The sequence below is a fragment of the Rhinatrema bivittatum genome, chromosome 4, assembly GCF_901001135.1.
Source record: "Rhinatrema bivittatum chromosome 4, aRhiBiv1.1, whole genome shotgun sequence".
NCBI classification, from domain to species: Eukaryota; Metazoa; Chordata; class Amphibia; order Gymnophiona; family Rhinatrematidae; genus Rhinatrema; species Rhinatrema bivittatum.
The window spans coordinates 218,584,710-218,599,831 of record NC_042618.1 but is presented as its reverse complement, the minus strand read 5'-3'; the positions used below and the strand labels follow the sequence as shown (position 1 = coordinate 218,599,831).

General features: G+C 41.8%; 1 protein-coding gene across 2 annotated transcripts in view; it reads left to right on the top strand.

Moving 5' to 3' along the window:
• SPIC (Spi-C transcription factor) overlaps positions 1-15,122 on the top strand; it is a 130,459-nt gene that overhangs the window by 91,736 nt on the left and 23,601 nt on the right. Inside the window, exons 2-4 of one of the 2 annotated variants that reach the window (XM_029599715.1) lie at positions 11,849-12,029; positions 14,285-14,363; positions 14,682-14,708. In XM_029599715.1, coding sequence (XP_029455575.1) covers positions 14,703-14,708 — 6 coding nt within the window. In that variant the 5' untranslated portion in view covers positions 11,849-12,029; positions 14,285-14,363; positions 14,682-14,702. Of the gene's footprint in view, positions 1-11,848; positions 12,030-12,413; positions 12,454-14,284; positions 14,364-14,681; positions 14,709-15,122 lie in introns of those variants that run through there. The other variant, XM_029599717.1, reaches the window with a different exon arrangement.

Here is a 15,122-nt window from a genome sequence, read left to right as displayed (position 1 = left end):
GTGCTTTCCAGCTTTTCAGTATACACATGCGATTGGCAATGCGCATACACGGAAATACAGTGGCTCCAGCACGTGTGCCACGAGAGGTATGGAAATAGCAGCGGCCCGAAGATTTTATCATCCTGCCCGGAGACCCGGAAATTTGTCTGGATTTAATTTAGAGAGTTCCCAGGTATGCCCATGTGTGAGGACTACCATCCTGCTTGTCCTCGGAGAAAAAAAAATGTCTTCATCTAAGCAAAAAAAGAAAATAGTTGAAAAATAAACCTCAACAGATTAACCAGACTGAAGAACACATATTGGCTTACAAAAAAAAAATATGTGTGGTAGCCAAAAATCTAAAAAAGAAGGCCAGGTAATAAAGGTGAAAAAAAGTTAGACTGGGCAAAAAGCTCTCTTTTGTGTTAAGAAATGCTGCGTAATTCTGGGTTCACCATATCTACAATTGCCATGCCACACCTCCTAGGAGAGGTGTTTTGTCAATAAAATGTAAGTAATAAAGAGATCGGAAGGAACAACACAATGAAAATGCTGGAATGCAGTGCAACTTGAAGTTACACTCCTCTTCTGCTAAAAGTAAGACGTTGCTACAGTGTAAGCCCTGAAATGTCTGTTGGAGCAGAGAGGCCTTGCTGTTGAAGCATGACATCCAGCAAGAGATGAATGTAGAGAAAGCATGTATTCAGCTTCTGCTACAATAACAAAAGATCAAAGGTCTATTATGTACAGTTTACGGCAGGGTTCCACTGACATTCAAATGTTGTTTCAGTAAATCAGGGTCACCAGTCACTCAAAGCAAAAAGATTTGAATAGCGAGTTCTCTTTTTTTTCATCCATGCTTCAAAATATATCACTGGAATCCATGTTATGTGCATTGTTACAGTACAAAAAAGGTAGTTTCAGTTCCTATCTAAACTGTTAACTATACATTGTATTACACCAAAAATCCACATGCGTATTGTCTCTGGAAAGAATAAAGCATTTTTTTTGGTCCAAGGTCTAGTCTTGAATAGCCCCAGCTACTGCATGACTGCAACTTCTCCATGCAGTTTCCCCTGCCTTTTTCTATATCAATAGACTCTAGTAATAGACTCTGAAACAACTGGTCACTCAGCTCTTTGCATTACTGAGTGCACAACCTTCTTTGCAGATGTCTGTGGGATGAATTTTCGAAGGGTTACATGCGTAAAAATGAGCATATACGTACAGAAGCAGCCTATGTTCAAGCAATTAGCATTTTGTAAACATTGAAAGGGCGCACTTACTTTATATTTCGCATGCACATATAGGTGCAGAAAAAAGGGGCGGTCTGGGGCATTACATGTGTAAGTTGCTATTTTGGAAGAGACTTACAGGCGTACATTTGGCAACTTACAGAAGTTTGCACCTGCTAATTATCTTGCATAATTGACATCCGACCTGTTTATAGTGTATTATTGGCTGGGTGGGAGGCAGGGCTGGACTCAAACATGTGGTGCCCGGGACAGGCTAGTAATTAGACGCCCCCCCCCCCCCCCTAGTAATTTGGTGGCTCTGCCCATGGCCAGTGCAAGGGTATGAGGTGCCCTAGGCAAACTTTATAGCCTTACACACACACACGCCCCTACCTGGGGGGGGTAGGGGCGAATTATACATTTCTAAAGATTTTACATGAAAAAAGGACAGTCAACATTCTTCTGAGGTAAAAATATCGCTTACATCATATTATATTTGCATGCACAGCTGAGGTGCCAACCAGAAATCCCTGCAAAAAAGACACTTGGAACCAGGAGCGGATTGGCCTACTGGGGCTTTGGGCATGCCTCGGTTGGCCGGTCATCCCAACCATGTGGTTGGTGTTGATTGCAATGACTCCATGTCTCCGCAGCAGCAATTCTCTCTTCTCAAGCCTGCCTTTCAACATTCAGGGCGGTAGCCGTGTAGGTCGCGGAGACTGCGCTCTCTTTCTCTTCAAGCAGCGTGGTGGTAGCCTGGGCCACACACCTGCTTCCCACTCTCCTCACATGTCCCTCCCCTATGCAGCACTGTGACGGCAGGAAACACTCGGGCTGCTTCCCTTCGCATCCTGTCTCTCTCCCCTGTCAGTGGGCTGAAGAAAACTGCAGGGGGCACTGGCAGAGCTGAAAAAAAGGAGACGCGTATAGAGGCCACACAGAGTTGTTTGAAAGTTACCTTCTAGGAGGAGAACTTTCAAATAAATGTGCATAACGAGCATATACTTGCAATGCATATATGGCCACGAGTAGATCCATGCATGTATTTTATAACACATGTATAACATAAGAGCGTATTATAAAATACGCCCATCTCTACCTTATGACATATGCGCGTACATAGACTTAAATGTAAACACATGCAATGCATTGAATGTATATCAATGCAAAATTAAAGCAGGGCTTACTTGTGTAAGTCCCAATTAACGCATGTAAGTCAGCCAGTTTTAAAACATGCACACGTAAGTGAAATTAACCAGTTTATCAATTAGTCCACCAGTTCGCCCAGTCCTTCTCCAGCTCATAGAGAGCTTCCTGGTTCTTCAGCTGAGCTTCCCTCGAGTTCACCCAAACCTCCTACACAGTCAGTACCACACAATAAACACATTTAATATCACTTTCGCCATATAATTAGCAGGTGTAAAAATATGCAAGAACATTGTCAAATGGAAATATATGTCTTTTATAAAATAGCAACTTGCATGTTCAAGTGTTGGAATTTCCCAGAAATTCCCCAAGACCTCCTCTTTTCTACGTGCATATATGTGTGCAACAAAATTGAAAATACACACGTGTTTTTGACTTTTATAAAATACAGAATGCGTGAATAGATGCCACTGATGATCCTACATGCTAATTTTCATGCACGTAACGTTTTGAAAAATTCACCCCTTAGAGGTAAATTTTAAGGGGTCCATTTTCAGCCGTTGTGCGGTTCAGCTAATTAGATGGATAAACATATCCGGCTAACTAGCAGGGTATATTCAGTGGCGCAGACGTGTCGCTGAATATACCCAGCTAACTTTATGGAAGCCCTACAGCCCAACCAGAGTCAGCCGCATAAGTTAAGCAGCTGACTCCGAATATCAGTTAGCCGCTTAACATATGTGGCTAACTCTGCTTCTCCTCAGAACGTTTCATGCCCATCCACGGAACACACCCTTCTTATGTGGCTAAATTCTATGTAGGTAGTTACCCGGCTAGAATTTAGCCGGGTAACTACCTAGTTTGGTTAACATCAAGCTAGGTTGAGAGAACATTGCACAAATCTCATCTTTGGGTGAGTTTCCTCACTCCAAAAGGCATCAAATCTTCACAAGAGAGCACTGTTCTGTTTGTACATCTCACTTTGAATGTCAAAGTGGCCCCTAACCCCTACACTAATACCTAAACCTCACCTCGAGTGACTAGGTAAGTCTCATATAGAGGTATAAATACCTACTGTTACTATCCTGCCCGCGAGGAGAGCGGGCAGGCCCTCACCTCCATGTGGCCAGTCGGGCCGCTGACGCTGCTGCCTCCGCGGCAGCTCTGCTGCAGTATCCGGGCTCCTCCCCGGCTGCCTCCAGCCCTGCGCTGCAGGGTCTGCCCACCGGGAGCCTTCCCATGTGGCTGAGTCAGCTGTGTCAGCCCCTGTGTCTCCCCGACGCGTCTCTGCCGATCCCGGGGCTTTCAGCCAGCAGGGAGGCCGTCCCTGCTGGTGCCTGCTTCTGCCCGGGTCCTCGACCGGCAGGGAGCCGTCCCTGCTGGTGCCTGCAGTTTCCCACAGCTCCCTGCAGCCAGCCTTACCTCTCTGCCTGCAGCCTGGTACAGCTTCCTGCTCGTCCTGCAGCCAGCACTTCTCTCTCTCTGCTTCAGTCCTGGCGGCTGGGAGCCGCTCCAGCGCCCTGCCTTTACCCAGATCTAGCCCAGGGCTGCTCTGCTGCTTCCCTGGGTTTTCCACGTGGCTGAGGACGCCACCAGCTTCCAGCACTCATCTCTCCAGCTTCCTAGGGCGCGAGCGCGCGCCTCTCGTCTGTTCTTCAAGGGCCAGCCAGGTGTGGCCCCTGCTGGCTCCTCCCTGGGCGTTGTCCACCTCAGCTCTACAAAGGGATTCAACGTTCAGTCTGTCTTTGCCTTCGCAAGGAGTTGGTCACTCCTGAGACCCTCGTTCCAGGAGCTGCCTTGAGTTCCAGCCTTCTGCAAGGTCTAAGTGTTCTATGTTTTCCGTTGGAGCTTCTTGTCCAGTTGTTCCAGTCCTGATGTCTCCAGTTGTTCCAGTCCTGATGTCTTCAGTTGTTCCAGTCCTGATGTTCGCTTGTTCCTGTTCCTGCCTTGAGGTCTGATTCCTATCCGGTATCCATGATCCAGTCCAGATATTACAAGCCTTGCACCTTGTTCCTGAAACTCGCCTGAAAGCTAAGTACTTTGCTTCTGAATCTCTTGAAAGCTATCACCTTGATCCTGTGTTCTCCAATGTCCTGGTACCTCGCGACAAGCCACGCCATGGTCCGTGACCAGCCCTCGGGGCGGGCTGATTAGGGCCATCTGTGATGCAAGCCATGCACCTCGTTTCTAAAAGCTAGCACCTTGATCCTGTGTCCTCCAATGTCCTGGTACCTCGCGGCAAGCCACGCCGTGGTCCGTGACCAGCCCTCGGGGCGGGCTGATTAGGGCCATCTGTGACGCAAGCCATATACCTCGTTTCTAAGTCTCTGAGAAGTCCTTGTTCCTGACCCTGTATCCTGCTTTGGCTGCCGGTGTGCAGCAATTCCTGCTTTGGCTGCCGGTGTGCAGCAAACCAGCTTCTTCCCTGTTACCTTGATGTCGGTGCCAGATCCAGTTCCTGATCCAGTCCCATAAGTTCTGCCCTTCGTCTTGTCTGGCTCCTGAGCATTCTGGCCTGTTGGGCCCAGGAGTGGCCAACAGGTGGGATTCGTCCCTGTGCTTTGGAGCTTCCTTTCCTGCCAGCCGACGGGGCTTCGGATGTCAGTATCCCAGCATCGGAGTTCGCTTCGCCTGGATCTCTCCTGCATTCTCCCGTTCTCAGCGTGGTCTGTGACCTGCCCTCCAAGGCAGTGTTGGGGACGCGTGGGACAGGGTGGCCCGTGGCTCAGTCCCAGGAGTGGTCTGAGCAGGGTGCCCTGAGGGACAATGCCCATGTCTTCCTTCAGTCCTTGTTCCTGAGTCTACATCTGCACCTTCAGTACCTCACCTCTGAACCTACCCCTGCATCTTCAGTACCTCGCTTCTGAATCTACCTCTGCACCTTCAGTACCTCGCTTCTGAATCTACCTCTGCACCTTCAGTACCTTGCTTCTGAGTCTACGTCTGCACTCCCAGTACCCTGTTCCTGAGTCTCGTCTGAATCTATGTTCCAGTCTTCGCTGTCCTGGCCTCTGTCCGGCCTGCCGCTTCGTGCCGTACCCTGCGGCAGGTCCGAAAGGGCTGGGAACGATCGGAGGACTGTTCACAAGACCAACATTGTGTTGTTGGGTCTTCTGAAGCGTGCAGGTCCGGAGGAGGGCCTGTTGCCTGGTCATCACTCCAGTCTTGCTTCCGTCCTACCCATGCTCGGGCATGTCACGCCTCCCGCGGCCCTCTTCGGAATCCTCTGGGGCGAGCCGCGGCCCAAGGACACACCTCTCTCAGGAGTGGGATCGCTCTCCGAGCGCTCCGCAACACCTACCTAGTAGGAGGGCATTACGGCTAGGCACTCTCGCTCTCTTGCTCTCAAAACAGCATTTGCTCACACTATGCATTATGGCGTTTTCACGTGTGTTAAAGGTGTTTTTTGCATGCGAAAATGCCATATAGCACTTTGATAAATGACCCCCTTAGCCGGATAAGGGATAAATAACGCCAGGTAAAACATCTAGATGGATAACTATTATGTTATCTATCTAAATGACTTTTGAATATGGACCACTAAAAGCCTGGCGTGCACATTAATTAGGGGATGTGCGAATAAGTGGATTTTAAAAACAGCCCGGAAAAACGCGTATCTCCCACAGTGCGCACATCTCCAAAGAGGGCGGGACATGGGTATGGTCTGGGCAGGGCAGGGCATGGGCATTTTGGAACATGAACCAGAGATGTGCGTGTAAATACTTACGCGATCTGGCATGCACCTGGGTCCCCTACCGTGTAACTTTACTTCTGCTATGGATGCCATACAAGTTAAAAAATAAAACTATGAGATCCAAGGGGTTTTAAGAGTCAGGGAAAAACTGGGGGAGTGAAGGCTATTAAATTAGAGGGCTTTGGAGGACCTATCTCTTAACTGGGCAAATGGGGAAGAACTGGTAAAACTGGGAAAGGCGCCGGCGCTCGCCCCTTTTAAAATCCCTTGATTTATGCAGTAGATGCAGGATTTGCACGTTCATGCACACACCCACTTAAAATTGGGTGCACGTGTGGGCAGCCAGACTATTTTATAACATGCATGGATATATGCGCACATTATATAATGGCTTTGTCCCTGAGCGCAGGCCGATGCATGTGCGCCAATGTGCGCCCCCGTACCGGTTTAAAAGTTACTGTCCCTGTGTTTAGACTTATCTGAGCTGAGTGGTCATTTTCCATTATTCTTCAAGATTCTGCAAGCAAGAATAAGAAGTATGTAAGGAATTATGTGAATCTAGGTGAATCTAGGTAAAAATAAGAGTAAAAGGATTTCATTTCAGTGCATGCATGGTGCCTTTATCCAAGGAGAGTGATAGTGAGAGAAGAGAAACATTGCACTATAGATAATTGTAAAGAACATCTGACTGAACTGTGTCAAGTTTTCTTTATCTAATAAAGACAGCTGTTTCACAATTTCATCTATTGTATGTGAAACGTTCCTGCAAAAATAATCCTTCTGTTATAACTCATTGCCTTCATCGTGTACATACAGAGTTATAAATTAAATTGAATGTTATAAGATAATGTATCCTACCTATATTTAAATTCTATAACACCTCTTGCCTTAGCCTTCCCTCTCAGCCTCTGGAAATATCATACATTGAGGTGGGACATCCCATTGTCAATTACTCAATAGGAAATTGAGGTTGTGAATGGTACAGCAGGATGCTTTTTTGTCTCTTATAGATTCCATTGAATTCATATAACATCTCTAATTAAATTTATTTGTGAGGATTTATTAACCGACTTTTTAAATGATTGTTCACCCAAAGCAGTGACAGGAGGAAGCCCTGATAGATCTATAAGAATGTATGCAAAGTCCATCCCCTCCATCACTGGATTTCATGAAGAGCTGTCCTGTTCCTAAAAGGATAGTAAGCTCTATTCAGATGCTTAAACCCGCCTTTCTATGAATTCACCAGACCATTTTTCAGGTCTAGGGTGGTCCGGCAGCTCAAGTATACTTAAACCAGAGCAAAGTATCATCGGGAAAAGTGGGGGCAGGGTGAAAAGGTGCCCTATCATTACTGTCAGTGCAAGATCTCAAAGCAGCAATTGCCTTGGTTCCTAACCACCTCCATTAGCCAGGGCTGTGTGGGAGCGGCATCTTCTAAGCACGTTCCTACTGCTGCCAGAAGAGGGCCCGAGCTGGCAAGGCGCAGTGTGGGAAAGAAGTGGAGCAGCAGAGGTGGGTGGCACCCTTTGACTTGGGTCTGGTGCGCCTAATGGCAAACCTGGCTCCAGCTGTGAGGTGAGAGAATTGTTTTGCCCATCCTTGGTGCAAAGACATGCCAGAGAAATTCTGCAAAACACTCGTCTACCTAAACCTCCACAGTATTTATGAACATTTTCAGTCTCCGTGATGGTAGCTTATAGATATATGGGTGCCAGTCTTCACACTCAAATGCCATACACATAGGCTGACAATCTACAAATTGTAAAAAAAATAAAATAAAGAGCAAACAGAAATCCTCACCCTTTCATATTCTTCAACTTGAAAAATCTAGCTGAATACAGAAGACATCCATTAAATGAGAGTCTCCCAGTCTGGCAACAGGTGTCTAAGCTGCAGATAGGTGAAATAATCTTTTGCTGTCAGTCTGCTGAGGGGCCTGAAAGGATAACATCTTCCTGTCCTCAATCAACACTAGTCCTTCGTCCCTCCTCGATCTCTGGCCCGTTGCTTGATATGTAGAAAAGAGACTTGCCACTGACACTTACAAATATCCAAATGCAGGTTAGTTTCAAACACATTAAAACTATTCTCTCCAATGCAGGGCTGTGGGAAATGCAGTATAAGTTTTTTAAAATAGGTTTATATATCTCCAGCTAAGGCCTACCAATCTGGACATATGGCTACTGATATATGTCTGAAGTGTAAGATATCTAGGGGAACTTCAGGTCATGTATTGTGGACCTGTATTGAAATAGGTAAATTTTAGGATAGGATTACAGATTTTCTTGAACTTATTAGTGGGCAAAATGTTTTTTTTGTTCCCCCCAGAGGGGGCTGACTCTGCATCCTTCCAAATCCAAGGCAGGGGTAATAGATTACATCTTCATAAGGGAAAAAGAATATTCACACAGTGTGGAAATCAGAAGAGGCTCCTTCTATATGGTTCTGGAGGAATGCCTTTCATGATTTCATGTTAATGGAAAAAACGGCAACTGGACCATCTTTTAAGAGCAAGCGTAATTTTCTAGAGATCTGGAATGCTTATCTTCAGATACTGCCCCTCAGAGTGCATAGCCCTGTGTTAAATGATCTCCAATTGTGAGACTGTTTAATATTCATTCAATTTCAGTGGACCTGGGCCAAGTTCATTTCATCCCTTTGAGATTAATCTTACTATCTTTGTTCTCCCTTTCCTGAATTGTCAATAATCTTTTTGAGTATTATTATAGGATGTTGATTTGAGAGAGACTGAGGGGCTGGGAGGCGGGAGGCGCTGGGATTGGTTGTTGTTGTTTGGATCCTGTGGTATTTTCAACTATAATGTGGGAGAAAATTGAAAAATGTTCTTATTGTATTTTGATGTGGCATGCGCGCTATGTTCTTTTGTACCTGTATTGATGTAATTTCTCAATAAATAGTTCAAACATTAAAAAAGGGCAAACAGTAAAAATAAAAAACAAAAAAATAATATATGGTTGCCTATGTACTTTTCAAAAGCTTGTCTTGATCATAACCACAACATGACTGTTGTCCCTTCAAACAAGTTGCCTCCTGGTTTTGGGCTCTCTCTTTCCTCGCACCTTCCTGATGGATCCAAGCTTCCACCCAATGTCCAAGAAGCCATCAATCTAATGATGTTCTGGGAAAAATCTCAAAAGCCACCTCTACAAACTGTCCTGCCCTAATGCCTGGCCTCATAAGAACATAAGAAATTGCCATGCTGGGTCAGACCAAGGGTCCATCAAGCCCAGCATCCTGTTTCCAACAGAGGTCAAACCAGGCCACAAGAACCTGGCAATTACCCAAACACTAAGAAGATCCCATGCCACTGATGCAATTAATAGCAGTGGCTATTCCCTAAGTAAATTTGATTAATAGCCGTTAATGGACTTCTCCTCCAAGAATTTATCCAAACCTTTTTTGAACCCAGCTACACTAACTGCACTAACCACATCCTCTGGCAACAAATTCCAGAGCTTTATTGTGCGTTGAGTGAAAAAGAATTTTCTCCAATTAGTCTTAAATCTGCTACTTACTAATTTCATGGAATGCCCCCTAGTCCTTCTATTATTCGAAAGTGTAAATAACCGATTTACATCTACTCATTCAAGACCTCTCATGATTTTAAAGACCTCTATCATATCCCCCCTCAGCCGTCTCTTCTCCAAGCTGAACAGCCCTAACCTCTTCAGCCTTTCCTCATAGGGGAGCTGTTCTATCCCCTTTATCATTTTGGTTGCCAAGTGATCATAACATGATCAAATTTAAACTAATACCTGGAAGGGGGACAATAAGTAAATCTACAGCTCTAACACTAAACTTTCAAAAGGGAAATTTTGATAAAATGAAAATAGTTAGAAAAAAACTGTTGCCAAGTGGCCCTACAACTGTTACCTCTCTCACCAAATCTTGTGTTCCACTAAGAATTAAATCTAAAATAGCTCCCTCTCTTGTTGGTTCCTGAACCAATTGCTCAATGAAGCAGTCATTTATTACATCCAGGAACTTTATGTCTCTAGCAAGTCCTGATGTTTATTTATTTTATTTATTTATTTATTTAACAGCTTTTCTAATCCGACATTAAAGTACACATCATATCGGTTCACATAATAACAAAAGGTGGAAAGTACAATTAACAGAGGATGGGGGGAGGACAACTGATAGAGGTCCGAACAGCGAAACCTGAACAAAATAAATGAAGGAGAGAAGGAGATAGAGGTAACAAGATTAACAAATTACAATCAAATTAAAAAGGGGCTGAATGAGATTACATGGTCTACAGGGTGGTTTTATACTGCATTACAAAGGGTTTAGCAGGGTTACAGAAATTATTAATTTATGTAGGCTAGAGGGCTGGAAGGGACAGGAGGTGACAAAAATTTTAATCCAGAAAAGCCTGTTACATTTACCCAGTCAATTTATTTTATTTTATTTATTTAAAAACTTTTCTATACCGTCGCTAAGTTATATACCATCGCAACGGTTTACAAATAGGCACATAGACTAAGATAAGTAAATGTAGGATATCGTACATTCTAACAGGTGCCAATAAAGTTCAGTTACAATTTCATAAATAAAATCATTATTTGAGAAATGTTGGTCAAGTCCAGGTATATTACTGAGATACTATCTCTTTGAGATATTACTTCTTAAATGTAGGATTGAGTAAATTCATTCTCATCTGCATTACTCTGTACTTTCATTCTCTACCCTCCACACTCTTTAGTGAAGGCTTTTTTAAAGAGCCATGTTTTTAAATTTTTCTTAAAAGTTTTGAGAGTATTCTGTAATCTGAGTTCGGGGGGCATCGTGTTCCATAGTATGGGCCCAGCCAATGATAAAGCCCTTTCTCTCACTTGGGTTAATTTTGCTGACTTTACTGAAGGGATTGTTAGTAGTGCTTTGTTGCTGAGCGGAGGTTTCTTTGTGGAACGTGTACTCGTAAGGCTGTGTTTAGCCAGTCTGCTTCTTTATCATATATTAGTTTGTGTATGGTGCATAAGGCCTTGTATTTTATCCTGTATTCGATGGGTAGCCAATGTAAGTCTGCTAGAGTTTCGGTTATATGGTCCCTCCTCTTTTTTCCCATCAGTATTCTGGCTGCAGTATTTTGAAGTATCTGGAGTGGTCTTATCGATGTGCTTGGGAGTCCTAGTAAGAGTGCATTGCAGTAGTCAGTGCTGGAAAAGATAAGTGTTTGCAATACTGTTCTGAAGTGGGCAGGTGTGAGTAATGGTTTCAATCTTCTGAGGACCATAAGTTTTGCGTAGCCTTCTCTTACTTTTATAGATATGTGTTGCTTCAGGTTGATTTCTGCTTCAGGTTTGCTTCAGGTTGAAATCTTGCATTATTATTGCACTGCCAAATTGGTTAGCATCCCTGATTTCTCCTAGCATTTCATCATCTGTCTGACCATTTTGTCCAGGTGGACGGTAGTATACTCCTATCACTATACTCTTACCCAACACAGTTTATTGTTCCGTTCTCAGTTCATCTAGAACATGCAATAGGTTTTATTTGCTTTAAATGGTTGTGAGGTGCCCTGGGTATGGTGCTGTGTAAAATCCGAGGATAAACATATCTAAAAAGGCCTCTTACTCAGTAAATCAGTCATATATTTAAAAAAAAAAAAAAAACAACACTTCCCAACATAATTTGTGGTATTATAAAACATGCAAGATCTGCGAATCACTATTAGTAACACAGTAGTGATAGCAGAAAAAAAGACTCTCCCCCCTTCCCTAATGTCTTACATCCAAACACTGCAATGCTATTTCAAGCATTTTCCTTACAGATTGGTGCTGTGAAGTCCGGCTATTATAGGACTTGAACTGTGGACAGCTTGGGTTGGAGGATAGATGCCCTACACTCTCCTAGTCATCTATGAATCACAAGATGGAATTGCAAAACTCCAATCATCTACCCATAGGATGTTAAGAGATCGTGGATTTTGGATCAGCTTTGGGAATGACTAGGTGAAGTATTATTTGTTATTATTCTGACAGAAAAATCTCATGTTATAATAATCTGATTTGTTCATTCAGAGTCTATTTGTCATAAGGAGGTCCCACAGTAGCAAACAAACACTCAGATAACATTCTGATGGTACACGCAGGTGAGGATCAACAGTAAAATATCAGAAGGCTAGAGTAATTGTCCTCACTGCATATTTAATTGACTCAGAATCAACTAGAAGCAAATTTCCACAGCACATTCATGTCCTGTAGTTTTATGGACTTAATCCAGCATGCAAATCATAGTGCTACTACTTTTAAAAATCCCCAGAAGTTAAACTTCCCCAAAAGCCAAGCTTCCTTTGAGTGGAGCATTGTGGCAATTTAGTCTGTTATGTTATTCATGAAATAGCTTCATTCTGACACAGTGAACTTTCTTTCCTTGGTAAGTGCTGAGAAATCGGATTTGAAATCTGACATTGCGGTTAACGTTTGTAAGGATTTCTTTAAAGTTATTTGTGACAGTTACAAATAAAAAATGTAATCATAGAAATTTATAAATATAGAGAGAAAAATATAATCTAATTTTTTTGAAAGTTTAGTTTTAAAATGCAAATGATGGTTAAATTTACATTATATTTTTTATTATATTTCATTTATTTTTGTCAATGTATCTCTATACACATACATATTTATAACAGATGTAGAAAAATATATTGATTTAATGTACATTCTACTAAAAAAAAAATCTAATCCTCTACATTTAAAATGTAATTGTACTACATCTTTTCATTTTGACAAACCACAGTAGACTAAGAAATGCAATTTGCTTGTTGAAAGGAATCCACATGTTAATTCTAAACCTCAGCAAGCACCTTACAAGAATATTTGCCATATGCAGAGATCCTCCTCTTTGTAATGTTTGCTGCTGTGAGACTGCGTAATCAATAGTTTAAAACTAAATACAATGTCACTTCAGCTTGTAAGGTGAGTTTTGGGGTCTGCTGTTTTAGTATTGATGTTAAAAGAAAACCAAAAAAGTAGTGGGGGATGATTTGATTTCTTGAGAAAGGAACCTGAATCTCCATGAGTCGTTTTACCCAATAGGGAGGACATAGGACTTTGCACTTCGTGGCAGGGTCCATAGTAAAGGAATTTTCTTTCACATGTTGGCTTTAATTTGGAATTCCAGCAGCATCACAGCGTTGCATACGTCCTAGTAGCGCTAAAGAAACAATACGTTGTAGTAATAGCAGCAGCATTATCAAACCAGCAGAAAACTGGAGTCTTTGCAGATTGTGATATTTACCTGCTATTTCATCAAAGATGCTGTAGTACATGAACGGTTCCCTTCCATTCAAGTGCCACAAATTCCAACTCCATTTCTAAATCCATCAATACATTTTTAGTTCTCTTGTTGTTAACGTACTCATTGCATTTTATTCCTGTCATGGCAGAGGCTTTAAGAGCAATAAAATAATGAACTGACTAACTAATCAGGCAAGGGAAACACACATGATAAAGTTGAAGATGTAGCAGGAGATCAAGGTTATGAACTCAGACAGTACATGCCTACTCCTGAGAAGTTTTCCTGATCTTATAAAACCCATTATTTTGTGTGTGTCATATGCAGTTAGATGAAAAATCAGACTTTTAAAGGCGGCTTCATGCAATAATTTCATCCACATAATTCTCCCTTGCCATAAGCATCACAAGTAAGCCACCCATTGCCTAATCTATAGTAAGTGCCCTAGGGCCACAAGCAGGTCTGACTTTCAGAATATCACTATTCAAAAGTCACAACATTAAATGCATAGAAATGGCTCTATACTGTGGTGTATATATACGTTTTTGGTTACTCTGAAAACCAGAACTACTTGCAGTTTTCAGAACTAGAGCTTGAAGACATCTACTGTAGGTCTATGCACAAAATCTTTCTATTCTAATGCATTAAATGCATGGCAGAAATTATGTTGTAAAGTTGTGAGAAATGTATATTTACGAAGAATAGGTGCAAGATTTTCTTTAAAGATTTTAAATAGCAAGATGTGAACTCTGAATAGACATTTGTTGCTCCACATGCATTTGCCAAGTTAAATGTTGACAGAGAATATAATTTTTATGTACTGTATGCACATCCTTTACATATACTAACAGGCTGGCTGCAAATTTGACTTTAACCCAATGTTTTTAAAACTAACTCATTTGCTTAAAGGGATGACAGTTATTACATGTGTTAAGTGCCTAGTAGAATAAAAATGATTTTTACGTTTCAGTGACGTATGAAAATGAGAAGAACTTAAATACCTGCCAGCGAGTCACTTTGATGCTTTCTTTCAGAAACTGGGATCGAAGGTAAGGAGGGTTTAACATGCGCAATAATAATTACTTATGTTAATTTTTTAAATTCAGAATTACAAATATCATGATAAATATTCTAAATGGCACTTGAAAAATATAGACTTTTCCCCTTACATATCATTGATAAATTATTAAGATATTTCATAACTTATTAGAAATGGTTTATTGCAGATTGTAGTTGAATTTACACTAGAAATGTCTTCAAGAAAACATGACAAATGTCAAATTTGTTAAATTCATAAGTGGTACTATTAGCTATATGTCTTCTTTCTGTATATGAAAGCAACTTTAATCTAATATTGTATTTTGCAGGCTTATTGTTTTAACATACAAATGATGGTAAGTTCACATTATATTATATCTTTTATTCTTTGTCATGTAACTTATTTGATAATTTGCTATTGACAATGTCTGACTGAAGGGGTATTACTGCTTTGAAAAACATAGTTAGGCAATAGCAATAACTTTTTTGTTTCATAGGATCCACATAATATTTGTAAATACTATTTGAATTTTGTTTTTCAATAATGATACTATGATTTTTTTTATGGTTGGTAGCATTACAATATGTAATGCTTGGCAGCTATTTAATTTAAGCCATTGTCAAATGATAATTTTAAAGCAAGGAAGCAAAAACTAAAACATTGTATGTCAGCCTGTGAAATTTACAGTGTGCAAAAGCAAATGCTCAGGAGTAAGCCTCTATGGGACCAAAACTGCATATCCTTTGTTCTGGCCAAAATATTTTGTAAC